This window comes from Lepidochelys kempii, chromosome 11 (assembly GCF_965140265.1).
Source record: "Lepidochelys kempii isolate rLepKem1 chromosome 11, rLepKem1.hap2, whole genome shotgun sequence".
Classification (NCBI taxonomy): domain Eukaryota; kingdom Metazoa; phylum Chordata; order Testudines; family Cheloniidae; genus Lepidochelys; species Lepidochelys kempii.
This window is the reverse complement of record NC_133266.1, coordinates 45,619,294-45,633,496: the sequence shown is the minus strand read 5'-3', so window position 1 is coordinate 45,633,496 and position 14,203 is coordinate 45,619,294. Positions and strand designations below refer to the sequence as shown.

The following is a 14,203-nucleotide window of genomic DNA, read 5'->3' as shown; positions in this document are numbered from 1 at the left end:
AGAGACCTCTTAATTAGTAATACCCTGGAATTTAAACTATCGGGAATCAAACTCATTTGTGATTTTAATACAGAACTTCTTTAATATGATCCAACAAGTGCGGTGACAAGATTAAGACAGATGACCACAATTATTTTTTTCTAGAATTGGCCATTCTCATGTTCTTGGAGTCAACTTCTGGGGATTTCGAGGAAGCTCTCTCCTGCCTCAAATTCCCACCAGGTGTGTGTGTGTGTGTGTGTGTGTGTGTGTGTGTGTGTGTGTGACTTTTCCAACTCCAAAACACTTTACAGTACACCAGCTGGGCATACTACAGCAGAGAACATGGATGGTTTTCAAAATAAAAAAACAATGAGTGTCGTCAGGGCTGACTCCAGGGTGGCTGGTAATGTAAAATGAGCAAGAAAAAAATATAACAATACACTGTTAAGTTGAATCTTAAATTACACTTGGCTTTGACCCAGTGACAAGGGATATAGCAAAGTTTCTCTAAGGGTGTGTGTGTGTGTGTGTTATACTGTGTATTGTGACAAATGTAGTAGTAGAGAATTGTAAATGATTCTTGCCAATTTACATGTCACCAAAGAAGTGCATAATGTATCACTGAGCAGAGGACTGGGGTGGAATAGTATTTATTTGCCTAATATTTTAATTTTTTTCACATTCAACTGTTTCTGTCGTCAATCTGTGATTTTTACAGTGGATGTTTTAAATGTGTGCTCTGTTTTGAATAAATGTGTCTATCTTCATAACTCTATTCATCAAAATATGTAGAGTACTGGGGAGAGATATGGTGTGAGAGGGTGTTAATATGACAGAATTTGAATTAAGCTCCAGTATATAGTGGTTCTTCATAATGGCAGCATGCCCAGCTCTCCTGAGGAGCTTTAGAGTTGAAATATAGAATGAAATCATGTTGGCATCAAGCCTAGTGCTCTAGAGACAAGTTGAAAAATAGACTGGCTCTGACCCTATGGGTTTGCTTGTTACTGGTTGCCTACCTATTTATTTTAAATAATAAAATAAAAAAATGGAAGAGTTGTCTAATGGGTTTGGATAAATAGCATTTAAAACTTTAACCCATGCCTTACCGATGGGTAGGTAATTATGTGTAACACACTTTGTCTCAGTTCACAAATGGAAAACATAGCAAGATTGCATTTATAAAGCAGCAGAACTGATTGTGCCAGCAAATCAATTATTAGTTTCTCTAGCTGTAGATTTTTAAAAGGGTTTTATGAGAGCAGGAAAGGAGAAAAGGCACGGAACCTCGATTGGCGACTCCCAGTTTTGAACACATACTAAATCAGAAGTTATACCAATTTAAACTTTTATACCCGCTTATCAACATATAGTTTATAATGAGTTTCCTTGCACACCATTTCAAAATGTCACCCATGATCTCTGTCATAATTTGTAGCAACTCCAAGGAGTGTTTAAAAACCAGGTGGCAATTTTGAATTGAATGGAGAGCCTATGGAGTTGTTTAAATTGCAGTATTTCTGATGTGAGAGAAGACAGGCATCGGATGGAGGCAGAAAAGTCAGGACTTGGAGAGGCATCACTGTGGAAATTGTAATCGTTGAGGTGAGAGGAGAAAAGGGTTGGGTAAAAATTTCAGCAGATTGGAGTAGTGGCAGCAGCATGCATAGATGCCTTACAGAGATATGGATATAAATGAGGAAAAGCAGAGTTCTTGGGTCAGGCTGGCACCAGAGTTAGTCAGTGGAGAAAAATGGCAGCCACATCTCTAGATTAATATACACCCAAAGCTGGATGACTGCCAAATTTGTTTTATTACCAATACCTCTCTAGTAATAGGCAAAAATCAAAAGTTTTGTTTCAGATAGGCATCTAGATACTTATCCAAGCTTCCGAACTACAAATTGCCAGAGAGCTTAAATCAATACTAACAGGTAGATTTGTAATGTCACAAGAATAGCCAATCTTACAGTATTTGGTAGTTTAGCTGAAGCAAAAAGTTTGGAAACACCTCTCTTTCTTGGAACAAAAGCGGATCACATCTTGGCAGGCTCAACTCAGTTCTTCTCCTTTGAGGTACATAAACAGGGTTCTGTGCAGCTGTGTGTGAATATTGCGCAAAAGTTCTCTTTGGTATATATGAATAATAAAGATCCTGATATATTTTATAACGGTAGGGTTTGTTTTGGTGTTCTTGGCCAAATGTTTCTTTTCCTCCTTCTGACTGTTCTGTAACTTACCATGATTTTTCTGTTGCTTCCCTCCACCCCAGAAATGACTGCATTTCTGACAGCTATCCATGTACTTTGTGACGCATGTTGGGAGCTTTTGCAATGAAAGGAGTTATATAAATGTAAGGTGAGGAGGATATTCCTGATTCTGGTCCCGGCTGAAATCAGGAAGTGTAGAGGGGGGTTAAAAATGAGTGACCAGTGCTGCAATCCCCTCAAATCTAATAATCTGTGCTCTCAAGAGGTAGTCACAGTGATTTCATTGCAACTACTAGCATGAGTAAGGATTGCTCAGGTTAATATGGGTTTGCGGTAGAGGTTTGAGTGTGGTTTAAGCTTTTGGCATTATTTCTGCTTAGTTTTATTTAACCTTACTGGTTTTCCCTTTATTTCATATATGCATTTTCAATAAGAGAATGAAATGGAAAAGGTTTTTAATCCTCAATATCATTACCACCCACCTTCAGTGCAAAATGTATGAACTCTTTACTATGCCTGTAGCTCATATTATAGTCCAAATAATAAGCATCCAGATGCTAGATTGTTGCTTGAATTTATAGCAGATATAATATATAGCAGATGTTCATCTTTTTTACAGAAAAAATTCTTAACGACTGGAACTTGACAGACTGCAGAGCTTCAATGAGTCACAAACACCACCTAAATCAGCAAATTACCCCCTTATTCAAAACAACATGTATTTAATTTTATTTAGTGATCCCAGATCAGTTTACCCCATAGCATTAACCTTCTGGCAGACAGATACTATGTTACTATTCAAACATGCTGTAATCCAGCCTAGTTTCTGACATATTTAAAACCTATTAATTGTTAATGTTGCACCTTCTTGAATTCTAATCATGACCAGACTGCATTCAGTTCTTCTCTTTGGGGAAGATCATCAACTACTCCCCTGGGAATCTTGAGCTGTAGCTTCTGGAGGCTGGGTGCGCTGTATTGTTCATGAGAATTTGTCCTTGTGCTGCTGTATCTGTTTGAATTTGAGACTTTATGCATAGTCTCTGTTGTAGTTTCTAAACTGCTAATTGCCTAATGTTAATGCTGTGGATTATCATCTGGGGTACACAAGAGAATCGCTGTTCGTTTTACTTTTTGAGTAGTTCTGCAGATAACTGTTTTCTTCGCTGTTCCTTTTTACTGATCTCAGACACTTCAGATGGGTTGAGGTACTTTTCATCACTAAACTATTCTGTTCTAGATTAGCAAGTCTAGCTATTAGCTGTTTAATTGAAAAAGCAAAACATATGTTGTGCTAAAATACTACTGCATTAAGTACAAACATATTTAAATGTCAGTTACATTGCAATAAATTTGATGCAGGAGCAAATTCTAAATATGATCTCATATATGTTTCTGCTAGATTAATATTATGCAATGAATGATCAAAAAGTTTGCAAGCAGAAGTTCCGTAACCTGTACTTTAGATCAGCATTCTGCTACATTGTGCTTATTTTGTAGAATGATGCAATGAGAGGTAGAGTTCAGAAATAAAAATTGTTTTACTAATTTGTATTTAATTTGCTTAATGTATTTAATTTTACTTAATTTCTAGCTTTGGAGTTATTCTTAAACATTGTCACTGTATTCTGGAAACACTGGGAGGGTTATTCTATTCTAATCATTTTGATACGATCCCTCATGACACTGTCATAACCATACTAGGGAAATGTTGTCTAGATGAAATTTCCATAAGGTGGGTATGCAACTAGTTGAAAGACCATACTCAGAGTAGTTATCAATTGTTTGCTATCAAACTGGGAAGGGCATATCTAGTGGGGCCTGCAGGGGCAGTCCAGAGTCTACCACCACTGAAGGGCGGGGTAAGCATTTTGGAGGACAGGATTAGAATTCAAAATGACCTTGACCAATTAGAGAATTGGTCTGAAATCAACAAGATGAAGTTCAATAAAGAAGCAGGCCACTGAGGAAGGAAAAAACCAGATGCCCATGTACAAAATGGGTAATAAGTGGCAAAGCACTAGAACTGCAGAAAAGAATCTAGGGGTTATAGTGGATCACAAATTGAATATGACCTAACAATGTGATACAGTTGCAAAAGGCTAATATTCTGGGGTGTAACAGAAGTGTTGTATGTAAGATACAGGAAGTAATTGTCCCACTCTACTTGGCACTGGTGAGGTCTCAGCTGAAGTATTGTGTCCAGTTTGGATGCCACGCTTTAGGAAAGTTGTGAATAAATTGGAGAGTCCAGAGGAGAGCAACAAAAATAAGTTTTAGAAAACCTGACCTATGAGAAAATGTTGAAAAAAACTGTGCATGTTTAGTCTTGAGAAAAGAAGGGAGTGGGGGAGGACGACTTGATAAGCCTTCAAATATGTTAAGGGCTGTTAGAGAGAGGAAATGGTAGGCAAGAAGGCTTAATCTGTATCACGGGAGATTTAGGTTAGATATTATGAAAAACCTCCTGTCAGGATAATTAAGTACTGGAACATTTTACCAAGGGAGGTGGTGGAATCTCTGAAGGTTTTTAAGAACAGGTTGGACAAACACCTGCCAGGGATGATCTAGGTTAGCTTGGTCCTTCCTCAATGCAGGGGGCTGTACTAAATGATCTCTCACAGTCCCCTCCAGCCCTATGTTTCAATGATGTTTTATTCAAACTTTATAGTTTATTATTTTTCTTGTTGTCTTCTTTGACAATGTTATAGTATCATTTTATAACAAAGTAATACGCTGTAGTTGAGCTGCATTTGTTTTTTAATTATTTTTGTTTCTATGACTCTTAAGGCAGTGAAATACTGTATTTGCTATCAAAAGCAAGTGCATATTACATCACAGTTCCAAAAAGGATAAATGCTAGCTATGAACTTTACAAAACGCTCTTTTTTGGATTGGAGGTAATAGGGACATCATCTCACTATACTCCAAAAAGTTATTCATCAGTTAAGTGTTAAGTAATAGATAACCTCTTAGCTTTGCTACAAAAGATATTTCTTGATTGTGTGTGTGCGCGCATGTATGTAAGTGTTTATATTAAGAAAATCCTCACTAATGCAGTTTTCTTTCTCCGGAAGCATCAAAAATGTTTTAAGGGGGACAACTAGAATATTTAGCTATCAGCTTCAGAAAATTTGGAAGTAGCTAATTCACTGCAAAAACCTGATCTAAAGAATCATTAACTTCAACTTTCTTTCCCCATCTCTTTATCAAATTAAGTTTAGTGTCAAATGCAAGCTTTGCATCATCCTAGTTCTATGGCTCTTTCATATATTATTGTACCAAGAAAATCACTGCTGAGACTGAAAAATAATCTGCAAGAAAAATATAACCTTTTAGCAAATCAAACTACTCCCTCCTGTGATGGGAAATTACTCCTCAGGGAATTCTGCACCAAAAAATAAAAAATTCTGTGCACAATATTTTAAAATTATGCACAATTCTGCGTATTTTATTTGTCAAAATAACACAATATAATCACACCAGTTTCAATTATTTTGGCAATTTATTTCAAAATACTTGTCTACAACAATGTCTGTAACAATACAGACAACAACAAAAATTCAGGAAATGTTTTTTGACAAATAGATTATTTACTAGGCATATCAATACACAGTGATGAGCTGCCAAAAGCTGGAGAACCAGTTCCTTCATTTGCTCCAGGTCTTCGGTGGCACTGAAGGACCTGCTGCCGAAGTGTCGCCGAAGACCCGGAGCAAGTGAAGGGCCTGCCACCGAAGACCTGGAGTGGTGCCGGGTGAGTACAAATTAAAAAGGGATTCTCAGGGGAGCCTCCGCAGCCGAGAGCTCAGGCGGGCCTGACAGGACAGTCCCGCAGGCCAGAGTTTGCCCATCCCTTCACCAACCGGTTCTAAACCAGCTTCAAAATTTAATAACCGGTTTGTGCGAACCGGTGCAAACCGGCTCCAGCTCACCACTGTCAATACACAACTCTGAGTAATAATTCATTTAAACTACAATACAGAAACTTATTTCCCGCACCCCTCAGAAGTAGTGCAGAGGTTTGGGGGAGTCATGGGTATCAGAGGAGATGAGGGAGAAGGAAGTAATTGCTGGCAAAGAGCCAGGGTGTGAACTTGGAGGGTTGTTGGGTGTGGGTGGGAGAAGTATGGACCAGATTTTTTGGGGTAGGGAGGGATTGTTAGGGAGCTTTCACCATGCAGACCCCGGCTGACCCTTAACCTCTCTCATTCAGTCAGGCATATCTGCCCCTGTCCCCATGTGTCCCTGCATCCCTCCATCCCAATGTATCCTTGCAGCCATACTCAGCCATCCCTCCTTTCCCCCCTCCCTATGTATCCTTGCATCCCCCTCCCTCCATCCCCATGTGATCCTGCAACCCCACTCAGACACTCCCTCCCCATCCCTATGTGTACCTGTGCCCCCCCTGACACCCCATTCTCCATGAGTCTCTGCACCCCCACTCCCATTCAGCCCCTACCCCAGTCTTCCCTCCACCCACACTTCTGAACTACAGTCTGTGACTCCCCAGCAGCCCCATGTGCCCCATGATGTCCATCCCTGCATATGCTGTGCCTCCTGACCTGGCCCCACCATAGGGCACTGTGAGAAAGGCAACCTCTGTCTCTTCACTATCCACAGCTGGGGCTGTTCTGGTGCCACAGCAGCCCCTGGTGGGTGAAAGGAGTAACTGTAGCACCTTTCCGGCAGACCGTATTTTCTGCAGAAAAAAAATTCTGTGTGGCATATGAATTGTGCACATGTGCAGTGGCACAGAATTCCCCCAGGAGTTGGAACCCTAAACAAAGTTAGGAAATGTAAACTCTTTGTTCATTGTAGCCCACTATTTTTCCTCCCCATTTTTTCCAGACCCATCCTTGTCTTTAAATAAATTAATCACGTCTAAACATGTATAGATATAGATGTAAAATATGTTGTTCTAAACCGTTTGGGTTGGGGACTACATTTTACTTTGTATTTGTACAGTGCCTCACACAATGGGGCCTTATTTTTAACTGGTGCTTATTGCTGCTACCATGATACAAATGTGAGGTAACAATTATAATTTCCCCCTCTCAGTACCCTGAGCAAGTCCCTCAGAGTTAGCAGGGGTACCAGTAGAACTGTCTGGAATCCTGCAGGCTTCTCAGTTGCCAGTGGAGTTTGATATCCAGCAGGAGTTATGATACTTGGGAAAGGCTTCTTTAGTTCCCAGTTCCTGAGAATTCTCTGTCAAGCTCAGGATTCAGATACTTCGTGTTTTCAGTATTTCTCAAGTCTCTCTGTCTTTCTCAGTGTCAAAGCATTTCTCTGGTATGGTAACTGCTACATCTATAATTGGTGCAAAGTCATTTTTAAACACTTCCTGGGTAATACTTATTACTTGAATATTCTCTTGGATTGTATCACTCATCAATTCTATTTTGGAAATCCTTGAGGAATGAGTCAATTTTTCCAGGCAAGTAAGTGTTGTAAAAGAGTCTGTAAAGACACTCCTCTCACAAAGATGTCTCCATGAGAGACGATTTTCCCAATTAATTTGTCTGTGTGAGGTGAGTGGGAAGCTGCTACAGGTCTGCTGCTACTTGCAGCCCCTTCCATATGCCCTTGGAATTGGACTTGAGAGAAAAGAGCCTCAGGAGCATTGTCACTGACATGGATTTCTCTGGTAACTGTCACTTCCTGGGTAGCCTGTTTTGAATAGCTACCAAGCCGCCAAAAGGGAAGAAATGGGAATTTATTACCAAGGAAGAAAGTGTGTGTGTGTGGGGCGGGGGGGGGGAATCTAGATTTAAAATTGTCCTGTGCTCCCTCTAGTGCCCCCCAAACTCCCATCTCTAGTTTTACATCCCAAAGCCAGCTTAGCAACGTATACCACATAAGATGATTCTGGAGCTTACTTGTGCCACAAAAACCAAAGGCTCTTATCCTTCCCTCTTTCCAGAGTGCTGATACTTTTCCTTGCAAAGAAAGAGACATACAAATGTTTAGTGCTTCTGGGGAGGCAGGGTGCTTATTGGTGTGGCGATAGAAGCATTGTGTGGTGCAGGAGGGATTTATGGACTCCTTGTCTCTTGATGTGATAGTGGTGCTCTGGGTGGTAAGGGAGGTGGACCATCCACTGGTCTGTGATGGCGGGTAGCTGAGCTGCTTTTTTGTAAACTCTGGCATGATACAAATTCCCTATCTTGAGATAAATCTGATCATTTTTATTATGAGGTTTGAAATACTATTTCCTCCTGTTTATTAAAAAAAAAATGAAATTTGGAGCGGGAAAATGTTATTTTGAGCCTTTTCTGCATTGTTTATTGTTCTGTGAAGTTGTAAATTGAATATTTTATTGTTTGCTCTCCAGATGGATCCTGTGCAAAAAGCAGTCATAAACCACACATTTGGAGTATCCATTCCCCCAAAGAAGAAACAAGTTATTTCCTGTAATGTCTGTCAGCTTCGCTTTAACTCTGATGTGAGTATCGTTATATTTTTTCTAGCAGTGCGTCTAATTAATCCAAACATCTTTTCCCAATTAAATCCTCTACAGTTCTGCCCACACTTATGCCAGCCATTTACGATGACATTTTGCCCACTCGCAAGAGTTTGTAATGGCATCCCACACTGTGATTTTTAACTTTTTCTGGTACGTGGTGGTTTATATGCTTACACTTAGTTGCCTGGCCATGACTGCCACCACCAGGGTAAACCTACCAAAAGAGCAGAAAGACCTGGCTAGTAACTTGCTCCTTCTTTCTGTAGTTTGAGGCTAGATAGTGTTGTTTTTCTAAATTCCCAGTTTTGGAAAGCATCCCTCTTCAGTACAACACTTAAGCACATGTGTAGGTGCTTTTCCTGAATCAGGTCCTAAGTATTTTGGGTTCAGGTACACTGGTGATCTACAGAAAATACCAGATCACGATCCAATGTCCTACTGGTTAATGATATTTTATTTGCCAACAAACTAATATCTAAGCGAACGGCACAAAGAATTCAAGAGAAATGGAGGCAGAAAGACTTCCTACAAGTGTATGTGTCCTTTATATTTTATATCCGTTTCCTTTTTAGAAGAAATCTTCTTCCTCCTGTGTTCCTGCATGCTTTACTGATAACCTCGCCTCAGATCTCTCCAATTATACCCGTCCCATAGTAAATATTTTCAGTTAAGATAAGTGGGGATTTCGACTTCCTGTTGTCCCTTTAGTCTGGTCAAGTTCTATGAAGCTCTGTCTACTGCAATGCAATTCAGGTCAAAGTGCACTCTAAAAGAGCGCATTAAATGAATGCATATAAGCAGATTACAATTTTCCCTGAGTAGTTAATATCAAGAGGACTAATTTCCATGTGGAAGACTCTTAAAACATAGCATACCCAATCATGAAGAATGGCTTTTAATGCTATTAAGCTATCATTAGCACAAATGAAAACATCTCAGAGCAAACATAACATTTATAAGAAGCAAGTGTGTGCTGTCTCTAAATGATACTGAAGTATTAAAATATTTGCTATTTATATCTACTTATAAGAAATACTTTTGAAAAGTTTTTGAAAGCTTCTACCTAGAGCCCTAGGTTTTTTTTCCATTCTACCCCTTTCTAGTACTGCTTTGGCCATGCTCTTCCCTGATTTACTGCTTCTCAGCTTTCTTACGAAGACCACAACACTGCCCCACAATTACATCTAGGAAAGTCTCCTAAGATGGGGTCTGTTCAGTTTGGCCTTCTCTTCTTTGCTGGCAGAGGTTTGTAGCACTGCCATCCTATGTCAATAGCTGGCCTCAGAATGGATTCATCAGATTATACTCGCCTCCTTTTTAAACTTAGTTCCCTTATTTTCCCCTCTGAAAGAGAATAGTTGTTCCATTACAGATCAATAGATTTTATGTTATTACCTTACAAATGAAATAATACGTTTCTCATACGTGGCCACTTGCTGGGCTGGATGTCACGCCTGGGTTAGACCTACTCATGCCACCTCAATGGGGGCACCACAACCTTTTCTTCCCTTTCACCTTTTGCATTCAGGCTCCCTGGGGTGGACTGCTGTATCACTGCACTTTGAGCCTTTATTCCGGCTGTAAGAGAGCAGTTTTGTTCTCCACAACATACAGCAGTAGTGGCAACTTTTCCTTTAATCGGTCTGCGGGGAACTTCTTATTTATTGGATTGCCAGTCATCAGACCCACACTTTTCACTGGTTTCCCTCTGCAGCGCGCTAGAGTGGCCTATCCCACATTGCCCGTCTGCCTCTACCAGCAGAGCATTCAAATCTGCAGGATAATAGCCTGATTTTTTTTTTCTCCTCTTAGGTCCCTCAGTACACATGCCAGAGCAGCCTACTCTAGACTACCACTTTGCAGGGCCTGCCATTCGTTCTGCACAAAGCCATATAGCAGAAGCTAGCAGCAGAGAGTCTAGTAGGATTGGACCTAGTGCAATGCACAATCCATGTGACACTAATCCGGCAGTAAGAGAAAGTGCCCATATGTGAGAAAACTGCTGCAGCTGGGTCCATCTCTACACAGTTTTAGAGAAAGGGATGGTTCTCCAACATCAGAGCACCTGTCAGCTCTTTACACCCACAGTTTCAATCTCCACTTTGTCAGAAGACTTTCCGTTGTCACTTCAAGACAACCACAGAAGGGGTCAAAAGTGAATAGTTGTAAAAATGTCAGTTTTGCAACCCCTGTAAAGCCTTATGACTCCTGATATATAGAATACCCATGAACATTAGAGTCAAATGAGGACCTGGAATATTACCACCACTTTCATTCCCATGCAGTCTCCCCCATTTTGGGGAGAGGACAAATAAGGAATTTCAGTAGTGTTGACTAAGCTGAGATTCCCTAAAGCATTTACCCCTACATTAGCTGAATGACTTACTGCTAGAGATGTTCATTAAAGGAATCCTCTTTCCACATAGCCCAGTGCACCAGCAGCAATTCCTAATTAGCCAAACCCACTAAAAAGTAAAGCTTCCTTGCTATTAGATCAGCGTCTTGTTTTTCTTGAAGCTCATTTTTAAGATACCTCAAATGGTAATTATCCCAGTTTTCTAGTTTTAATTCTTCTCTTTACTGTTCTCAAATAGTTTGCCTCCCAATGTTTGTGGTTCATGCTTATGTTGCTGTTCTGCATATACAAGCCATGACCCCCAAACCCTTCAGTTCTTCCGCCTGCACAATTAGCTCTACTGTTGGACACTCATAGTACTTCCAAAGCAGTTGACAATGACTTAGAAGCCCTGCTTCACAAAATTCTTAAGGAACACCTCAACATTCTACATCAAGAGGGACAATTAGACCATGGTGGCATATGTGAATGGCCGAGGAGGAACAGAATAAAAATCTGAGCCACAGATCACCAAACTCCTTTCATTCCATGAAAGGGAAAACCTGTCTGTTACAGTGGCATCCCACAGAACAAGACAAAACTTCAAACCCCCTGCTCCCCTTACCATATCTAGACTTACCCACAATTTAGAACAACTGGAAAAGTATGAGTATTTTGGTCTCATCGATGGCATCTCTTGGCATGGAAGAGGGACACCTTTTCCTTCTAGGGGGCAGATGTACTCATGTATGCCAATTTCTTTCTAATCACCAAATTTATTTGGAAAAATAAGACTAGATAAAGCATCAGTAATCCTGACTGTATTGGCCTCAGTCTAATCTTTGCAGATTTGATTTTACAGCACAGAACCTAAGAGTCTGAGCTTTCAACAACATGGATACTCCTGGGAACTGGCTAACTTTAATAGAAAGTGTCTGAAACATTCCATAATCACAGCATACAAAACTATTTGGAAGATTTGTTCACCAGGTATAGGGATTTCAGCTTAAATCCACTCCAAACGTATGGCTTCTGGGAGTGCTCCATAAGAGATTCCCATTAACCTACAGAGTCAATCTTCTGCCCATGGATTTCTGGTGTCAGCCTTCTCTTGAGAGCGCCTATTTCTTCATAAATTGCATTGGCACAATATCAATCGTCTAGTGGAGACCTCTCCATATTTTTTTTTCCTTATAGCAATTATGGAAAGTGGAAGAATAAGTGAAATATGAACATTGTCAATTAAAGAAACCTGTCTTCAGTTCTTCCATGAAAAGATGACACTCAGTCCTCATCTGGACTTTGTTCAAAGTGAAAAAGAACAGAGTTCAAATTAATGTTTCACGTTTTTGTCATCCGACCAAATATTAGAAAAACATCTTAATATTTACCATATGAAATTGAAATGGTCTTTAAAATTAATCTTCATTGGACGAGAGTAGAGAAAGTTCTTCCTTCATGGGGGAATCCTAAAAAATGTATGAAGCACTTCAATTATGGCTCAGATCTAACATGTCAGGCATTAGATGCATCTAGTCAGACCCTTCCTGGAGTCATCAGATTACATTCAGTAAGAGTTTGTTTGCATTCAAACTGTTGGGCTGAGAAGCACAGATCTTTGTACAATGAGGTTTATAATGCAGCCATGTAAGATTTGCAATTCCTTCTCCAAAGTCTACAAAACTGGTATTCTTTCCTTGGCTGGCAAAGGCTTTGGTCGTTCCAGCTTCCCTCGACTTAAACTATGCAAGCAAATAAAATGAAAATGACCAAAAAAAATTAAATTTTCTACTTTTGTTTCTCCTAAAAGAATTTCACTGGTGTTCCAGTTGAAATTTCTTCCCTATATCTTAGTGCTTTTTACCTTTCCTTGTGTAATATTTAGATCAATGCATGCTCATGTATGAGAAAAATAAAAATTACACATAAGGTGTAACTAATTTTTCTCTCATTTGAAGGGCACCCACTGCTCTGGACCAGTAGATCAAAATATTCCTGATTAAAATTCAATTGGTAGATGTCAAACCTTCCATTCAGTTAATCATATATCCTACAGTGGGTTTCAGTAATGTTTTCTACCAGTTTACACAATTTCAGCTTTAAATATAGTCTCCTAACATCAGCATATGGTGTTGCAGCTGTCCAGCAGAGAGAGTCTGAAGTCAAAGGAGGAAGGAATTTAAAACATCTGAACCATCTCCATTGTGGTAGAATGAGCATATTTCGTGCATGAATCATGTCCAAACCTCTGGGTGCCCTTTATTATGAGAAATAAAAATTGCAGGTTAAAGACATTCATTTTCTCTTTCACTATGTTTATCATGATTTAGAGAGATGCAGTGTCCTGACTGAAATATTCTACTGTGCCCAAGCTTCGGATTCTTTTCTGTAGTTTAAAAAATAAATGTTTAGGATAATGTCAAGAAAAGATGTATTTATAGACTTTAGACCCAGCTGGTTTTGTCTTAATTTTTTTTCTTTCTAACTTCTTGAAAAGAGACTGTTGGATCTTTACAAACATTTAGAGCGAACCTCTTCTTGTCAGTTACAGATTAGTCGGTCAGCATGTGTGGAAAAATATACATCTTCAAGATAACCTGTCCTCTTATCCTGAATCTGACTTATAAGAAGTCAGGCAAATTGAGCCTTAACATGATGCACACACTTGTGTTTGGCTTTTATTTGTTTTCTTTTTCAAAAACTCACTATCTAATGAAAATTTTAATAGAAAAAACTAAATATGTATTTTCATTAAAGTCTAATACTTCAGGTATACCAGTTTTACCAGGCCAATGGTGACAACTGGTGGTATAAGTAATGAATCCATACTGCACAAAGTGGCATTTTTTTCTGTAGAAGTCCCTGCTTCACCATAGTAATTCCACACTGAGCAGAACAAGGCATGCGGCATTAATCAAACCTGTTCGCATTTGTTCCGAAAAAGAAATACTTGAATAGCAGATAGTAGATTGAGTTGCATGCTACTGAAAAGTCAGGTTATCGTGGAAAACTAATTAATATCACTGCTTCTAACTTTGTGCCCCCCATCAGTTGTGCATATAGACTTTGCAGGAACAATCAGGTAGTTAGACCTCTCTTGTGTATATAATATGAGGATTTCTGATACCAAACATATGGTAAGTGGAAGCACCAGGTGAAAAGATAACTTATAAAGTAGTCAAGTTGACAGAACCTAAATAGTGATAT

At 39.5% G+C, this 14,203-nt stretch overlaps 1 protein-coding gene across 8 annotated transcripts in view; it reads left to right on the top strand.

Moving 5' to 3' along the window:
- Positions 1 to 14,203, top strand: part of ZNF385B (zinc finger protein 385B) — a 305,022-nt gene that overhangs the window by 232,833 nt on the left and 57,986 nt on the right. For all 8 annotated transcript variants that reach the window (XM_073306049.1, XM_073306053.1, XM_073306046.1 and 5 more), the window contains one exon: positions 8,530 to 8,640. In XM_073306049.1, coding sequence (XP_073162150.1) covers positions 8,530 to 8,640 — 111 coding nt within the window. The remainder of the gene's footprint in view (positions 1 to 8,529; positions 8,641 to 14,203) is intronic.